The sequence below is a fragment of the Trichechus manatus genome, unplaced genomic scaffold (assembly GCF_000243295.1).
Source record: "Trichechus manatus latirostris isolate Lorelei unplaced genomic scaffold, TriManLat1.0 scaffold00107, whole genome shotgun sequence".
NCBI classification, from domain to species: Eukaryota; Metazoa; Chordata; class Mammalia; order Sirenia; family Trichechidae; genus Trichechus; species Trichechus manatus.
The window spans coordinates 8481264-8495470 of NW_004444043.1; the positions used below are offsets into that span (position 1 = coordinate 8481264).

Here is a 14207-nt window from a genome sequence, read left to right on the forward strand (position 1 = left end):
GCTGCTAACTGAAAGGTCCGCAGTTTGAACCCACCAGTTGCTCCGGGGGAGAAAGATGTGACTGTCTGCTTCTATGAAGATTACAGCCTTGGAAACCCTATGGGGCAGTTCTACTCTGTCCTACAGGGTGGCTATGAGTCAGAATCAACTAGACATCACTGAGTTTGGTTAGGTTTTGGTAAACAGACTAGCACAATAATTCAATTTGTTTATTCCCAAGAATAATTCTGAGTTTATTTATATTTGGAAACAAGACCTGAGTTCTGACTTTAGTTTGCAACTCCTCTAAATCGTTTAACTTCTGTGTTTCCAGTACCACATCCTCATCAGGATTGCCACTATGTAAGCCACACCTCCTTAACTGCTCTCCCTGCTTGAATTCGGCAACAGAGCAGCTCTTACCTCCCAGTTTCCAAATGCTTTCTAATGCAACGACTCCTTACAACTTCCATCTAAAATGCATGGTCCTTCCCTGTCCATGTCAGGCTCATTTACGTACCTTGGCTCATTACCAAAACCAATTAAAAAAGTACATAGAAAGTACTGGGTATTATATTAAAAAGTATATTAAAAAATCAATATCTATTTTTTCTCTCATAACATGGATATTTAGTAGGTACCAGAAGAAGTTGGTAACATAAAAACAACCAATTTGCCTTCAAGTTAAGATTTTTAATACAGAAAACGTAAGAGTCAATATGAAAATGGCTTTTGAGGAAATTCTCGTCGCCTTTTTTTACCTCTCTAAATGTAGCCCAACTCATGTATTACCACCGTTAAAGGCTCTCTGCTGTTCTAGGCTAACCCGGCTCCCTTCTCTGGCCCTCTTAAGTACCTATTTCCTAGGTCCCCGAAAATAATTTTAATATCAGAAGCTTGTTCTTATTCTGAACCCTGTATTCAAAACAGCTCTCAGCATATCTGCTCTGTTTGAAGGTGGCGTAAAAGGAAGGTAGACAATGGCAATCACGTCTTTCCCTTCCGCCCACGCTCACAGGGGGAGACACCAACCTAAAACCCCTGAGTTACATCTCACTTCCCCACTGTCTGGAGCCCTGGTGGCACAGTGGTTAAGAGCTCAGCTGCTGACCAAAAGGTCAGCAGTTCGGATCCACCAGCTGCTCCTTGGAAACCCTATGGGGCAGTTCTACTCTGTCCTATAGGTCACTATGAGTCGGAATCAACTCCACGGCAACAGGTTTTCCCCATTAACTAAAGATCTCTTCATGAGACAGTAGCTGTTTATGACTGAGGTTATATCTTACACTTTTAAAAATAGTTCCTACATTAGGATGATAGGCAAAGTGTTGAATTTATACCAGGGCCCAGGGGAAGATCTTTAAATTACTTGTAAAGGAATGTGAATCACACTTTTTTTTTTTTTTTTTGTCCTGAATTAATAAGAAACTCTCCATCCAGTCTGAGAATCTAAGCAGACGAACTCCCCGAGGAACGGAGTTCCGCCTTGAGTTGGTATGGTTTGGGCTTCGTGGCTAACCCGTATGTGGGCGTCAGGTCGAGCTGGACTCCGCGGCATTGCTGCAGCTTGAGCTGTTGCAGAACAGCGGTGAGGAGAATGAATATCTCATTGCGCGCAACATCTTCTCCAAGACACTTCCGGATTCCCATTCCAAATATCAAAACTTTCTCAACAAGACTTTTATTCAGTTCTCCGTTTTTGTTTAGGAATCCCTCAGGTTGAAATAAACTGGGATCATCCCAAATAGTTCTGTATCAAACAACAAAAATAACGTTTTAAAAAGAAATTATTTTATCATTTTCCCATTGTTAGCAAGTTCTCCATAATAATTTTGCGGTAAATGTTTTGTTCAGTGTGGGACTATCCTTTATAAATTATACACACACGCACAAAAATAATTATTATGGAGACCTAATTATACATATAATTATCATGTATGTATATATATATTCGTGCATCATTCTTTCCTTTAATATAATGATGGATTTAGTTACTATGAAGATTTAGCATATTCGTTACTTTATTTTCACTAAAATGACTTGTAATTCATTAGGTAATAAAAAACGGAAAAAAAAAAAACAAAACAACCCATTGCCATGGAGTCGATTCTGACTCACAGGGACCCTGTAGGACAGAGTAGAACTGCCCCATAGGGTTTCCAAGGAGCAGCTGCTGGATTCGAACTGCCAACCTTTTAGTTAACAGCCAAATGCATTAGTTAATAAAAGACCTGAGAATTTATTTAAAATTTTAATTATTTTAAATTAAGAGTTCCACAAAATTTGTATAAGAATATTCCTTACTTTCGCTGCCTGAGGCACCTTCATCTCTACCCTCCATTTTATGTTTGATAAAGGTGAGCTTCTAGCTACATTATATTCAACTAACATTTATTGAGTGCCTACTATGTGCCAGACACTAATCTAGTAGCTGGGGTAGAGGAAAAAACAAATTAAATAAATAAATAAATAAACAGACAAAAAAATTTATGCTTGGTGGCCTCCCTTCCGTTAGGATTTCAGACTCCATTTCAAATATCAGCAGGCCATACCCAAGCAGAGGGTGATCCCATAAAGTCTTCAGCGGACACCTACGCCATTGAACACACTTCTGAAATTGGATTTTCCTGAACGAATCTGTATTGAGATTGCCCTTCCCATTACAGGTGAAGAGGGAGAACTGAACTTCTTTCAAACTTTTTTTTCAAGAGAAACAGAAGTTAATGAAGTTTGGTTAAGAAGTGTATAAATCTTTCCCAGACTGATAAATAGTAAACAAACAACCAGACAGTCTTTCCCCAGAAATCATCATAGTGACTTACTCATCATGGTTTACTTGGTACATGTTAATAAAGGTACAAGTTTTCTTGGGAATGAAATAGCCTTTCAGAGAAGTGTCCACTGTAGTACTGGGAAGGAAAAATACAGCATTACAGCACATTCTGAAAATTCAAATATGCCATCCCTTAACTTCCTCCTACAATTCACAGATTATTTTTTACTATAAGGACATGAAACCCTTATAAATCTGTATTCTTTTATTAACTGAAACATCTTTTCACCTATTATCAAATTAATGATTTATTATATATATGGCACACTTATTATATGCAAGGCATTGCTATGAGCTAAAATCTTAACAGAAAATTCTCTCAGTATTTCTATGACAGAGTTGATCATGAGCAGGCAGATGATTACATCAAGATAAAAAGGCATTATTAAGCACTTTCTTGTACTAAATGTGCTTCTGGCTTTTATTAATAGATTAGAAAATCAAAACATAGCATCTTTTAGTACTTGGTGGAAGGAATAATGGATTTAGAACTATGAACTCTAAACTCTAGAAGCTTCTGTGAATGATGTGTTGGGCACATCTCTTACTTACTCTGTGATTTTTTTTTCCTAACTATGTAATGGAGGGGTTGGTTGTATGGGAAGATCTCTAAGTTACCTCTAGAATGAACATTCTTTTCTCTAGTCCTAGTCTCAGTCTTCTATCTAGAAACCTTCCCCTTTCACAACACTATAATTATGCATGAGAGGGATTCAATCATGCAATTGTATCCACGTGCATTTCCCACCTCACTAGATGGACCCCACACTCACTTCTCCCCAGAGGAGAAGCAGTGATGTTTTTATTTGCATTTGAGAGAAGGCACTGGCATATTTGGCTTAGCCATTCCTGAGCTCTCTTCACACCAGTCAGCCTGCAGAGAAGGTACATCTCATCTGTAAACAACCATGGGATGAGCTTAGAGGAGCACGTCCATCTTTCCAGAGCAAGCCTGTTATTGTCCAATCCTGCCAGAGACTGAGTGATGAAAATATGTCTAATTCAGGTGAGAAGTTTTGGTAAGCCTATTTGGTCCAGGTTTAAGCCCAGTCCTGAAAACTAGCTCTGATAATTAAGAAAGCTAATATTTTGACCTCTATTTCATCTATGTCCATCTCTCAACTGGTACTGAACTTTGGCGAATAATATGGGCATTATATATTGGGTGGCCTCAACACCCAAGAAGAGGGAAGGCCAAATGAGTAACGGACCTATTTTTCTGAAAGAATTACCTCCTTCTACGTACAGCATCACCTCCTTCGATGTACAGACACTTGTCTATCTTGACGCATTCCTCTGTGGATTCAGCTCCTCAGATGTGTTTCCAGAGCCCCAAATATGTGTTTCCTTTCATCCTAAGTAATGCACATAAACTTGGCAGGACTTCTCTGTTCCTGACTGCTTAGTAAAGAAGTAGGTCATGCTCTTTTAAGGCGTACCCAAGGTCTCCTTATGAAAGTCTTGGAACAGAAGAGTTGCTTCTTAAAACTTAAGTTAAAGACCAAATGTACTTCAACCAGAAAGAAGATCTGACACAGCAGCTAGAAGGAAGGGGTCACTGTGAATTGATAGGCATGGTTTGTCAATAAGGAGAGCAAACTAAATACAGGAGTCTCTCTCACTCACTGTCTGACCTTCACTGTGCTCAGCTGGTAGTTGATCCCATTGGCAGCTGGTCAGCCGAGGGCGCTACATATTTCTGTGGCCAACTACAGAACAATTACATCAGCTTTCTAGGAAAAGATACATTTCCGCTCCTTCACTACTTAAAGGTGAGAAGAAAAAAGGTACTGAGAATTGTATTCTCTGTTTGAATTGTGTGAAATAAAAATAGTTCAAACTACCAGAAATTTTGTTCTCTATGTACATATTTAATAAAACCCATCTATTTAATCTATACTGGCATGCATTTGTGTGCTGGAGATTCCAGCATGAGGTTCAGTAAATTTTAAAATATCTATAAATGGATTTTCTCTTTAATCTATTTGTGGCAACCTTGAGTTCCTCAGTCTACTGTCCAGAAAAACTTGAGGCTGCTGAAAATGAAGCCACATCAGCAGGAGGCTGAGGCTGTCCATAGGAGGAGATTAGTGTGTTTGTATGATATCTCATGGTCAAATGTATATTTTAGTTGGATTATACATTGCTTGGAATTTCCATATCCTTCTTCGCCCCTAATAGTGCATATAACATGAAAGTTAATGGCATCATATTTGGGTTATGAAAAAAAGCCTGAAAAATACACTGTTGCTCTACTCAAAAATTTCATTGCAGGAGCACAAAATAAAATCAAATCAGATCTAAAGTAATATTAAAATAACATAGGTGCTAAGGCACTTAATATTCCAATGAATCCCAAGATTCCTCATCTCCCTTCTCAACCATAACTTGCTTTTTTGAAGAGAATTATATGCTCACCAATGAGGAATAGTGAAAGCAAAAAAGGAGACATGTCTGAATATTTCATTTATGAAAGCTTCTGTGTAGGGTAAGATTTTCCTGTCTTCAAATCTGGGTGATTTTAGTCCAATGTTTCCATCTGGAAGAAAAGTAAGTTTTTAATTTAATAATAACAATGATAATTATAAGAAAACTTATATGACTAAATTATAATTTTTATCTCAAAGTTTGTTACCAATTTCTTCTTGAATTTTGGCTTGAATTTCTGGATAGTATATCAGATAAAGAAAACTCCAGTACAGACATGTTGACGCTGTTTCAAACCCTGAAAAATAAACGAGAAAACGGGTCATAGGAAAAAGTATCAGGATAATTAATATCCTCAATTTACTTCATATTCAAGTACTAAGAATTAGGGGAAAGGAATCTAAATATAACCATACATTCATAGAACCACAATAAAATAATTCTATACATTAGAGTTGATTTAAAAATATGCCATTGAGTAATCTCCAACTCATGGTGATCCATTTGTGTCAGAGTAGAACTGTGCTCCATAGAGTTTTCCGTGGCTGATTTTTTGGAAGTGGATTGTTAGGTCTTTCTTCTGAGGTGCCTCTGTGTAGACCTGAATACCCTGCCTTTCAGTTAGCAGCCCAGTGTCTTAATGGTTTGCACCACCCAGGGACTCCTTTAAAATATTAGTGTTATTTATCAGACATGTGAAAACATTGGTAACATTGCACTACATAACAAACATTATTGTTATGATAATAATGACTATATGCAATAATCACAATTATAATTATATGTAGTTATTAAGTGTTTGGAGCCCTGGTGGTACAGTGGTTAAGACCTTGGCTGCTAACCAAAACATCAGAAGTTCAAATCCACCAGCTGCTCCCTGGAAACTCTATGGGGCAGTTGTACTCTGTCCTCTAGGGTTGCTATGAATCAGAATCGACTCAATGGCAACAGGTATTAAGTGTTTACTCTGTTCTAGGATTTATATATATTTTCTCTAAATCATAATGCAGACATGTAAGGTATATATAATTATGCTCATTTTACTAAAGAGAAAGGCTGTGCCGCAGGTACATTATGGCCTTCGCTCAAGGTGACTCATCTCATAAGAGGCAGACCCAAGACTTGAACTTGCGTTTATTTGGCTCCAAAGGCCAGGAGTTTGTATAAGCACATAATGGAGGATTGAATAGACTCATATTTTTTAAATAATAATTTTTAGTGTACTTATACCATTGCTGTCGAGTCGATTCCGACTCATAGCGACGCTATAGGACAGAACAGAACTGCCCCATGAGGTTTCCAAGGAGCGACTGGTGGATTTGAACTGCCGATCTTTTGGTTAGCAGCCGTAGCTTGCCGTAGCTCTTAACCACTGCACCACCAGGGCTCTTGAATAGTTTAAAATTCTGAGATTATCTAAGATAATTTCATTTATTTCTGAGATTATCTAAGCATTGGTTAGATGTTTTGCATTACTGAATAAAAAACATAAAGCAAGGATTTCTATATATCAAATTTTATCTTTTCTCAAGGGCAACTCTAAGACTACATCAAAGAATGTGATCATTTCTTGAAAACCTAAAACTCAGAAATGCCACATTAAAAAGCTCTTTCTAGGATAGTGAGAATAGCAGCACAATTGGAAGAATGTAATCGATGTCACTGAATTGTACATGCAGAAACGTTTGAAATGGTATAACTTTGGCTATGTGTATTTTCACAAAAAAAAAAAAAAAAGGTCCTCCAACATTGAGAAGGGAGAGTGTTGACATGTTGTGGGGTTGTTAACCAATGTCATAAATATGTGTACTGACTGTTTAATGAGAAACTATTTGTTCTGTAAACCTTCATCTAAAGTACAATACAAAAAACATTAAAAAAAAAACAAAGCTCTTTCTGGTGGATGGTTCGACATTATAGGAAACATTCCTGATTTGCTGAAATAAGTTTGTTCAATTCTCTACTTTTCAGTCTTCCTTCTGTTCACTCACATACTACACTGTTTTCATTGTAAATTCACTTTTATGACTACCTAATGTCAAAATTAATAGTGTTATTCACTAAATGTTAAAAATATAGTAGAAAAATGTGTTTTCAATTCTATACTTTTTATTTCCAGGTTCTCATGATGGCAGTGACAACAACAATGATGAAGATATTTACAAAATATTGATCACTTAATTACACTGTCATTTAATATTCCAAACCCTATGAGATAGGGGCTATAATTATTCTTACTTTGGATATGAGAAACTTGCAGTGTAGAGATGGCAAAATAATTTGACTAAGATCATACAGGGGTAAAGCTAGTATCTGCACTCAATTCTGTAGCTCCACAACATTGGGGCTTAAATATTTATTTATTCTTTAAAAGGCTCGCGTCTAAACATATATAAGCACTATACTCAAGTTTAGCTTCAGACCAGAGGAATCTCCTTTCCAAGTTTCTCAGGTCCAGGTTTTCACCTTTTACACAGAGTATTCTCTTTAGTGAGGCTGTAGGTTCTACAGTTTCCAACTAACAAACTTTCTAACATTGACTTCATACTGCAAGAAATTACCCTAAAAGCAAGTTGCCCAAATGAAGTTGCTGATATGGTGTGAAAAATTGGATGTCTATGCAGCATGTGGAAACCCTGGTGGTGTAGTGGTTAAGACCTAGGGCTGCTAACCAAAAGGTTGGCAGTTAGAATCCTACTAGGTACTCCTTGGACACCCTATGGGGTAGTTGTACTCTGTCCTGTAGGGTCGCTATGAGTCGGAATTGACTCCATGGCAACGGGGTGTTTTTTTTTTTTTTTTTTTAAATGCAGAATATATTAACTCTATTCTCTAGCAACAGAGGGGAAAAAAAAAAGAAAATAGGCTATGGATAAATGTGGACTCAGATTTTGATCATCATTTATTTGGCTTTTTACATCAAGGCTTAAGCAAAACACTATTATCTACTTTGGTAGATTATCTAAATATTACTGAGATCATAAGCAGTGATTTGGGGAAAGCTTGACTGTATCCTAAGGGAAAACTAAATCATTTATATGATTATTTGGGAAGTTAAATATGGAAATGTAAATGCTAATAATATAGAAGCTCTGATTGAACAGAATGTTACAAATTGTATCCATTAAATACGTGGTTTATAGCTCACTATTTTATTCTAATAAACTATTCTATTCATCTCACTAGTGAGGTAGAAGACACATGTGGAAATTTATTGTTTTCTTAGTATTCATTAATACTCTTATTTGGATTCAAATACAAATTCCATCTGATATATTTATTGAGTGGATAAATGCTTTATACAGAAATGCGTTATCCTGAATACCTCTTTTCTGCACACATTCGAACTAAAAAAAATTAGCTGGGCTGCACACATCTGATGGTTCTCTGTATCCTAGTTCCCTCTGTGATCTGCCATAATTTCACATTTGCTGATTACTTGAGGATATTGACAGTATTATATATGTCTGTAATATATTTTGAGTTTATCTCATCAAATCAAGATGAAAATAAAGCCCTCCTGATGCCCACACATACCTGATACACAGTGGCATTCAAGCTTAAAAAAAAGTGCTCAAAAACCCTAACATTAATACTTAGCATCAGACAGTTGGCAGAAGAAAATGCTAAGTATAGCATGATCAAACTTATATGATAAATAACCAGTGCCGCCATCAAACTGAAATCATGATAAAAAATAAAACATAAACATATATACATATATATAATACATATGGTGCATTTGCATGCAACACAAATCAAAACAAATAACTTTGTTTACAAAGAACATTCAGGAACACAAATGCATAGATCCTAGAAAAAAATGAATCAGAGTGCCAATAAAGATGGTAAACAATAAAAAGAAAGGAAAACTAACAAGTTGGAAGACCATCTTACCTAAAATGAAACTGCTAAGACACCCTTAGCATTTTTGTTTGCTTGTTAGACTAAGGAAATTGGCTTCCTCCAGTCTAATACTTTATAGGAACCATAAGAAATATGATAGATAAAAATGAGTAGAAAAAGAAACTATAGAATTTAAGAATGATAGTAACGTGGTAGCAGTATAGACTTGTACAGTTCTTCTGAAAAAGAATTTGGCGATATGTATCAAAAGCTCAAAAATATTTTTATTAGTTGATCCAGAAATTCTGCTTCTGGATATTTACTCTAAGGCTGTAATTAAAAAAGAGGCAAAACTGATGCACAAAGATGGTCTCCTTAACATTAGCAAGATACTCAACGTCTGCATTATCTGTACAGGCCAGGACTTGCAAACAGTTTGGGTGTCCATCCTAGAGACAGCAGATGGCTAAAACATAGGGGGTGCATGCCATGGAGTATAATGCAACTGTTAGAAGTAGCAAATTAGTAATATACATGGCAACCAGAGTTGGATCTTAAAAACATAACGTTTCATGAAAAAAGTTAGAAACCGATTGAGATCTAAATAGCAACATTTACATAAACTAAAATGCATGATAATACAAGAACACATGGTAATACATGATAATATAAGTAAAGACCATTTCATAAGAATACATTCATGCAAACAAAGTAACACTATGAACACATTAAGAATAAATGCCAGTGGATTAGTGGAAGAAACTGGGAATGGATGTAGGGATAAAAGGTAATAGGCAACTAACTAACTCGCTAACTGAATAAATAAATCAAGCCCGTGATTTCATGGATCAATGATGTCAATACACCATGAAATGAGGACTATTATTAACTCAAGTTTCTACACCTGTGGTCAAAATAAAGTTTTTCAAATGACATAGGAAGAAGGCAGAATTCCAAATTGTCTACAGTATGAGCTCAACTATACAAAATGGCAAATACAAAAAGAAATACTATAAATAGTGGATAAAAAAAACATTGCAATGATTTTTGTCTTATATATTGATAAATGTTGTCATATACCAGCTCCAAATAGGTAACTCACGGTGCTTTTGATTTCATCATCATTTAAGGTGGCTGTTTTGGTAGCAGCACGTTTGTTGTGGCATATATTAATTAGAGCATCAGTAATGTCTCGGGTATGGTCCTGAGGAGACAAACCTTACCATGATTATTCACCTCTACCTATATGTCACATCACATATGAATTCCATGAAAGAAGAGCCAGAGACTCATGTAACTTGAAATGAACCCAATATTCTTATGGATATAAGTACATTGTTTTAAACCTTGCAAACGTTTTTGTTTGAAAAAAAGTAATGCTTGATCTTAAAAGAATGTAGACTAGAAAACCAAGCTACAGAACTCTTTCTTTTTTCTTTAAAAACATCTTTCAATCAACAGAAACAAGTGCCTTAGTCTATCAGCATACTTAGAAAATGTCAGTATTGACGTTAACACTTATAGAGAAATTATGTAGCATTTAATATAATACACCGTCTCCTCACTTATCAACATGGTTAAGTTCCAAAGAATGGTCATTATGCAAAATTGGTGTTATGTGAAAAGGCGGGATGACCACATCCAATCATAAAATGGAGGATGACTACATCATTATATAACTGCCAAATTACACCATTACATAACTACCAAACCACTGAGAATCATGGCCCAGCCAGGTTGATATAAAAACTTAACCATCAAAGCCAGCGTTACTCTTGCCTCATACCTCAGCATTCACTACTACTAGATGTACATTGTTAATGCCCAAAATAGTTGGATAGTAGATTTTTTACTATTATCGAAAATGCAAAATGTCAGATAACGAGATAGTAAGTGAGGAGAAGGTGTAAAAGTTTTCTGAATCTATTGTGTGAGTTTTACTGTCATCATAGGGAAACAGATGGGGGAGGGGGTAGATTAGGGAATGAGAAGAAAAGTTTATGAACTCTTACAAATTCATATACTTATTGTACCTGATCTAGAGTTCCTGGCTGTACCTTAAAACAGATTATCTTCCTCTTTTTTCATTGGAGGGGACTTAACGCTCACACCTCTTTATTTGCTCAATTACCACCTTGACATCTATCTTTTCCTGGTATATTTTTTCCTATTACTCTCACCTTAGTTGATTTGGTCCAAAGAGCTAGCATTCTTTCTGGCAGATACATATCTCATTAGGGTCATTTATTCTTCTAGGGACCATCAAATTGGGCAAAAATCATGTGAACGACCTCATAGGAAAAGTCTGCTTCTGCCACCTGTAGAACCTTACTACATGTTTTGTGATCTCAAGATTCATTTCTATATAGTAAAGGAACTCAGGTAGGAGATGTAGGCATAATGGAAGTTGTTGAAAAAAAAATACTGATTTTTTTAAGTTCAAGACTTCATAATTTCAGATATACTTAATGGTGCAAAATGAAGAGACAAAATAGTTGACTCATTTCTTCAAGGAACCCATCTACATTTGGGTAATCATTTATCAGTTGATTACAGATTCATAATTCATGCATGTTCTCTCAGAACTGGGGAAATTTCTGAGGTTTCAAAGACTTTAGAGTTATCCTAAAGATCCCTACATGAGAACTGAGTATAACTGTGCAATAGTCCTATTGACTAGAGCTCAAGTTTACTAACAGCATGGGTAAGTTTCACTGTGGCAAAACTATACTGAAATGATCCAAGGTAGAATACAACCTCCTGCGTACTCGATGCTTCTCACCATTACAAAACCCGTGTTTCGTATGAATTTAAATCCTTACCTTATCATATATAGAAAGATGATCTCGTACATGTAGTGCAATAAATCGATTTAGGGCTTGATAAAATTCCCAGGAAGCATTTATAATCTGTAGTGGAAGGTGGCAGAAAAACGGTATGAAATTGGCAGGGTTAGCTGCACTGGAGGCTTTCAATAGCTCATCATTTGTTTTAAATATCTTAAGAAACTCCTCATCATTGTGTTCATATCTTTTGCCAAAGCAAAAGGCACAGACAACATTGGCCACCGCACAGGTGATCACACTTCTGGGGTCAAGGCTGCCCCTCTTGGAAGTCAATTCTGCGAAGACTTTCACCAGCTCAGAAACTTCCTCGGTGATATGTTTCTCAAGCAGGCAAGAGCAGGTTGAGGATTTTGCTTCTGTGTTGGAAAAAGTTCTTAAAGCATTAGAGGAGATTTTCTTATGAATCTTCCAACTTTCTCCGCAATTGACTGAAAATGAAAGACTCTTTGCTTCTGCCAGGACAGAAAAGGTGTGCATATTAGGTCTGCCTGCAAAATTCTCTCCATCCTTGAGCAGTACTTGCTTCACCATTTCCATTCCATTCACCACCACAGCAGGCACCATTCCCAATTTGATAAGGAAGACATCTCCATATTTCTTCCTCATCTCCATAAATGTCAGGTAAGGATGAGCTCCAAGCTGGGGGAGATTTCCAACGATGGGGAAGGACCACGGGCCAGCAGGAGACACCTGCTTTCCACCCCTGCTCCCTAATGCTCTTACAAACACAAAAACTATCACCAAAATTATGAGAGAAGTAGTCACCTCTCCAGGAGTGACTGCCAAGTGGAATATCATCTTCAGAAATAAAGCTCCTAAAACAGAAAAATGTAAACCTTATTTTTGTAGTTTTAAGCATAGACAAAATATATTTTCTCCCTTGAAACATTTAGAAGCAAAGTAGAGACTCTTTGGAGGGTGTCGAAAGTCATTCTTCACTGACCACGAAGAAGGAAAAATCAAATTCTTGTAAAACACATTGCGTCTTTATCTCAGTTCTATTCTTCTCACAACTCTAACCACCAAACTTAAATCTTCCATGTAAGTCATTGACCACAGACAGAAGAGGAGGGAAGCTCAATGTAGAAAGCAACGTGGTGCTTTAGAAAGGGATTGAGATTATACAGGCTGATTTCATACTCATTAGCTGGAGACCTTCATCCTGTCGCTTACACTCAGAGCATCCCAGTTTTCTCATCTAAGCCTCCTGCCTCACAAAATTAGCTACAACTTCTTCCAACAAATATTTACTCAACTCCCTTCCCACGTCAGGCACTAGGAATATAAAATAAAATTCCACAGACTATTTCACAGTACTATTAAGGAGCCCTAGTGGTACAGTGGTTAAAGCACTTGGCTGCTAACTGAAAGATCAGCAGTTCAAACCCACCAGCCACTCTGTGAGAGAAAGATGTGGCAGTCTGCTTCCATAAAGATTACAACCTTGGAAACCCTATGGGGCAGTTCTACTCTGTCCTATAGGGTTGCTATGAGTCGGAATCAACTTGATGGCAATGGGTCTAATGAGGAAACTAAATAAACAAAAATGATAATACAATGTGGAGCATTCTATAGGAGAATTGGATACAGAGTGGTCTCTCACTGTTTGAGGTTCAAATGAGATAATTATAAAGAAAGTACTTGGTGAATTATAAGTCATTTAGGGACTATCTAATTCATTGTCTGCCTAGCCCCTCTGCCGATGGACTTCCCAGCCTATTTATAAGAATGACTCTCTGAAGCTGTCTTTCTGCTCCATGACCTGTCCATCTAGACACAGGTGACTGATCCAAGGATGGGTCACTGGCCCAAGAGGAACCTTTCTTGGGAATATGGAACTGGGTCTGTGGAAGGTCATCCTTTCTTTGGGCAGTTTAATCTATTAAATGTAAGTTCTGAAGACGATTTGGGGACATTTTACCTACTGGTAGACCTGAGAAACCATTAAAGCTTGTCTGAAAAACAAATGAAGCAGAAAGAAATGTAAATAGAAGACAGTGAGAAACCTTGTGACTTTTCATTTACTGTTTCTAGTATCTTCTTGAGACCTAGGAGCACTCTGGTCCTTGGGTTGAATTCTTCTTTCTTGCTTAAGCTACTTAGAATTGGCTTCTGTTACTTTCAACCAATAGGGTCCTAACTAAAAAAAAAAAAAAAAAAAGTCTCATACGTATGCAGAATATTTTGGTTAGCTGGTGGTTTACTGGTAGAATTCTCCCCTTCCATTCTGGAGACCCGGGTTTGATTCCTGACCAGTGCACTGGCCAGCGCACCTC

At 36.9% G+C, this 14207-nt stretch overlaps 1 protein-coding gene across 1 annotated transcript; it reads right to left on the bottom strand.

The window, feature by feature from the left end:
* Nucleotides 1–1428: 1428 nt before the first annotated feature.
* LOC101355211 (cytochrome P450 1A4-like) lies at nucleotides 1429–12729 on the bottom strand. The gene is made up of 6 exons (XM_004383305.1): nucleotides 11908–12729; nucleotides 10166–10289; nucleotides 5448–5537; nucleotides 5231–5351; nucleotides 2802–2888; nucleotides 1429–1729 (listed from the first exon to the last, which is right to left on the bottom strand). The coding sequence occupies exons 1-6, from the start codon at nucleotides 12727–12729 to the stop codon at nucleotides 1429–1431; spliced, it is 1545 nt and encodes a 514-aa protein (XP_004383362.1).
* Between the last annotated feature and the right edge of the window lie 1478 nt (nucleotides 12730–14207).

Bases quoted from the DNA above. Each gene is read 5' to 3' on its own strand.
- LOC101355211 (XM_004383305.1), bottom strand. From the start codon at position 12,729: ATGATATTCCACTTGGCAGTCACTCCTGGAGAGGTGACTACTTCTCTC. The intron at 10,290-11,907 runs GTAAGGATTTAA...TTGTCTCCTCAG, and splicing joins ATCTTTCTATATATGATAAG to GACCATACCCGAGACATTAC. The intron at 5,538-10,165 runs GTATATGACAAC...TTTATTTTTCAG, and splicing joins GAGTTACCTATTTGGAGCTG to GGTTTGAAACAGCGTCAACA.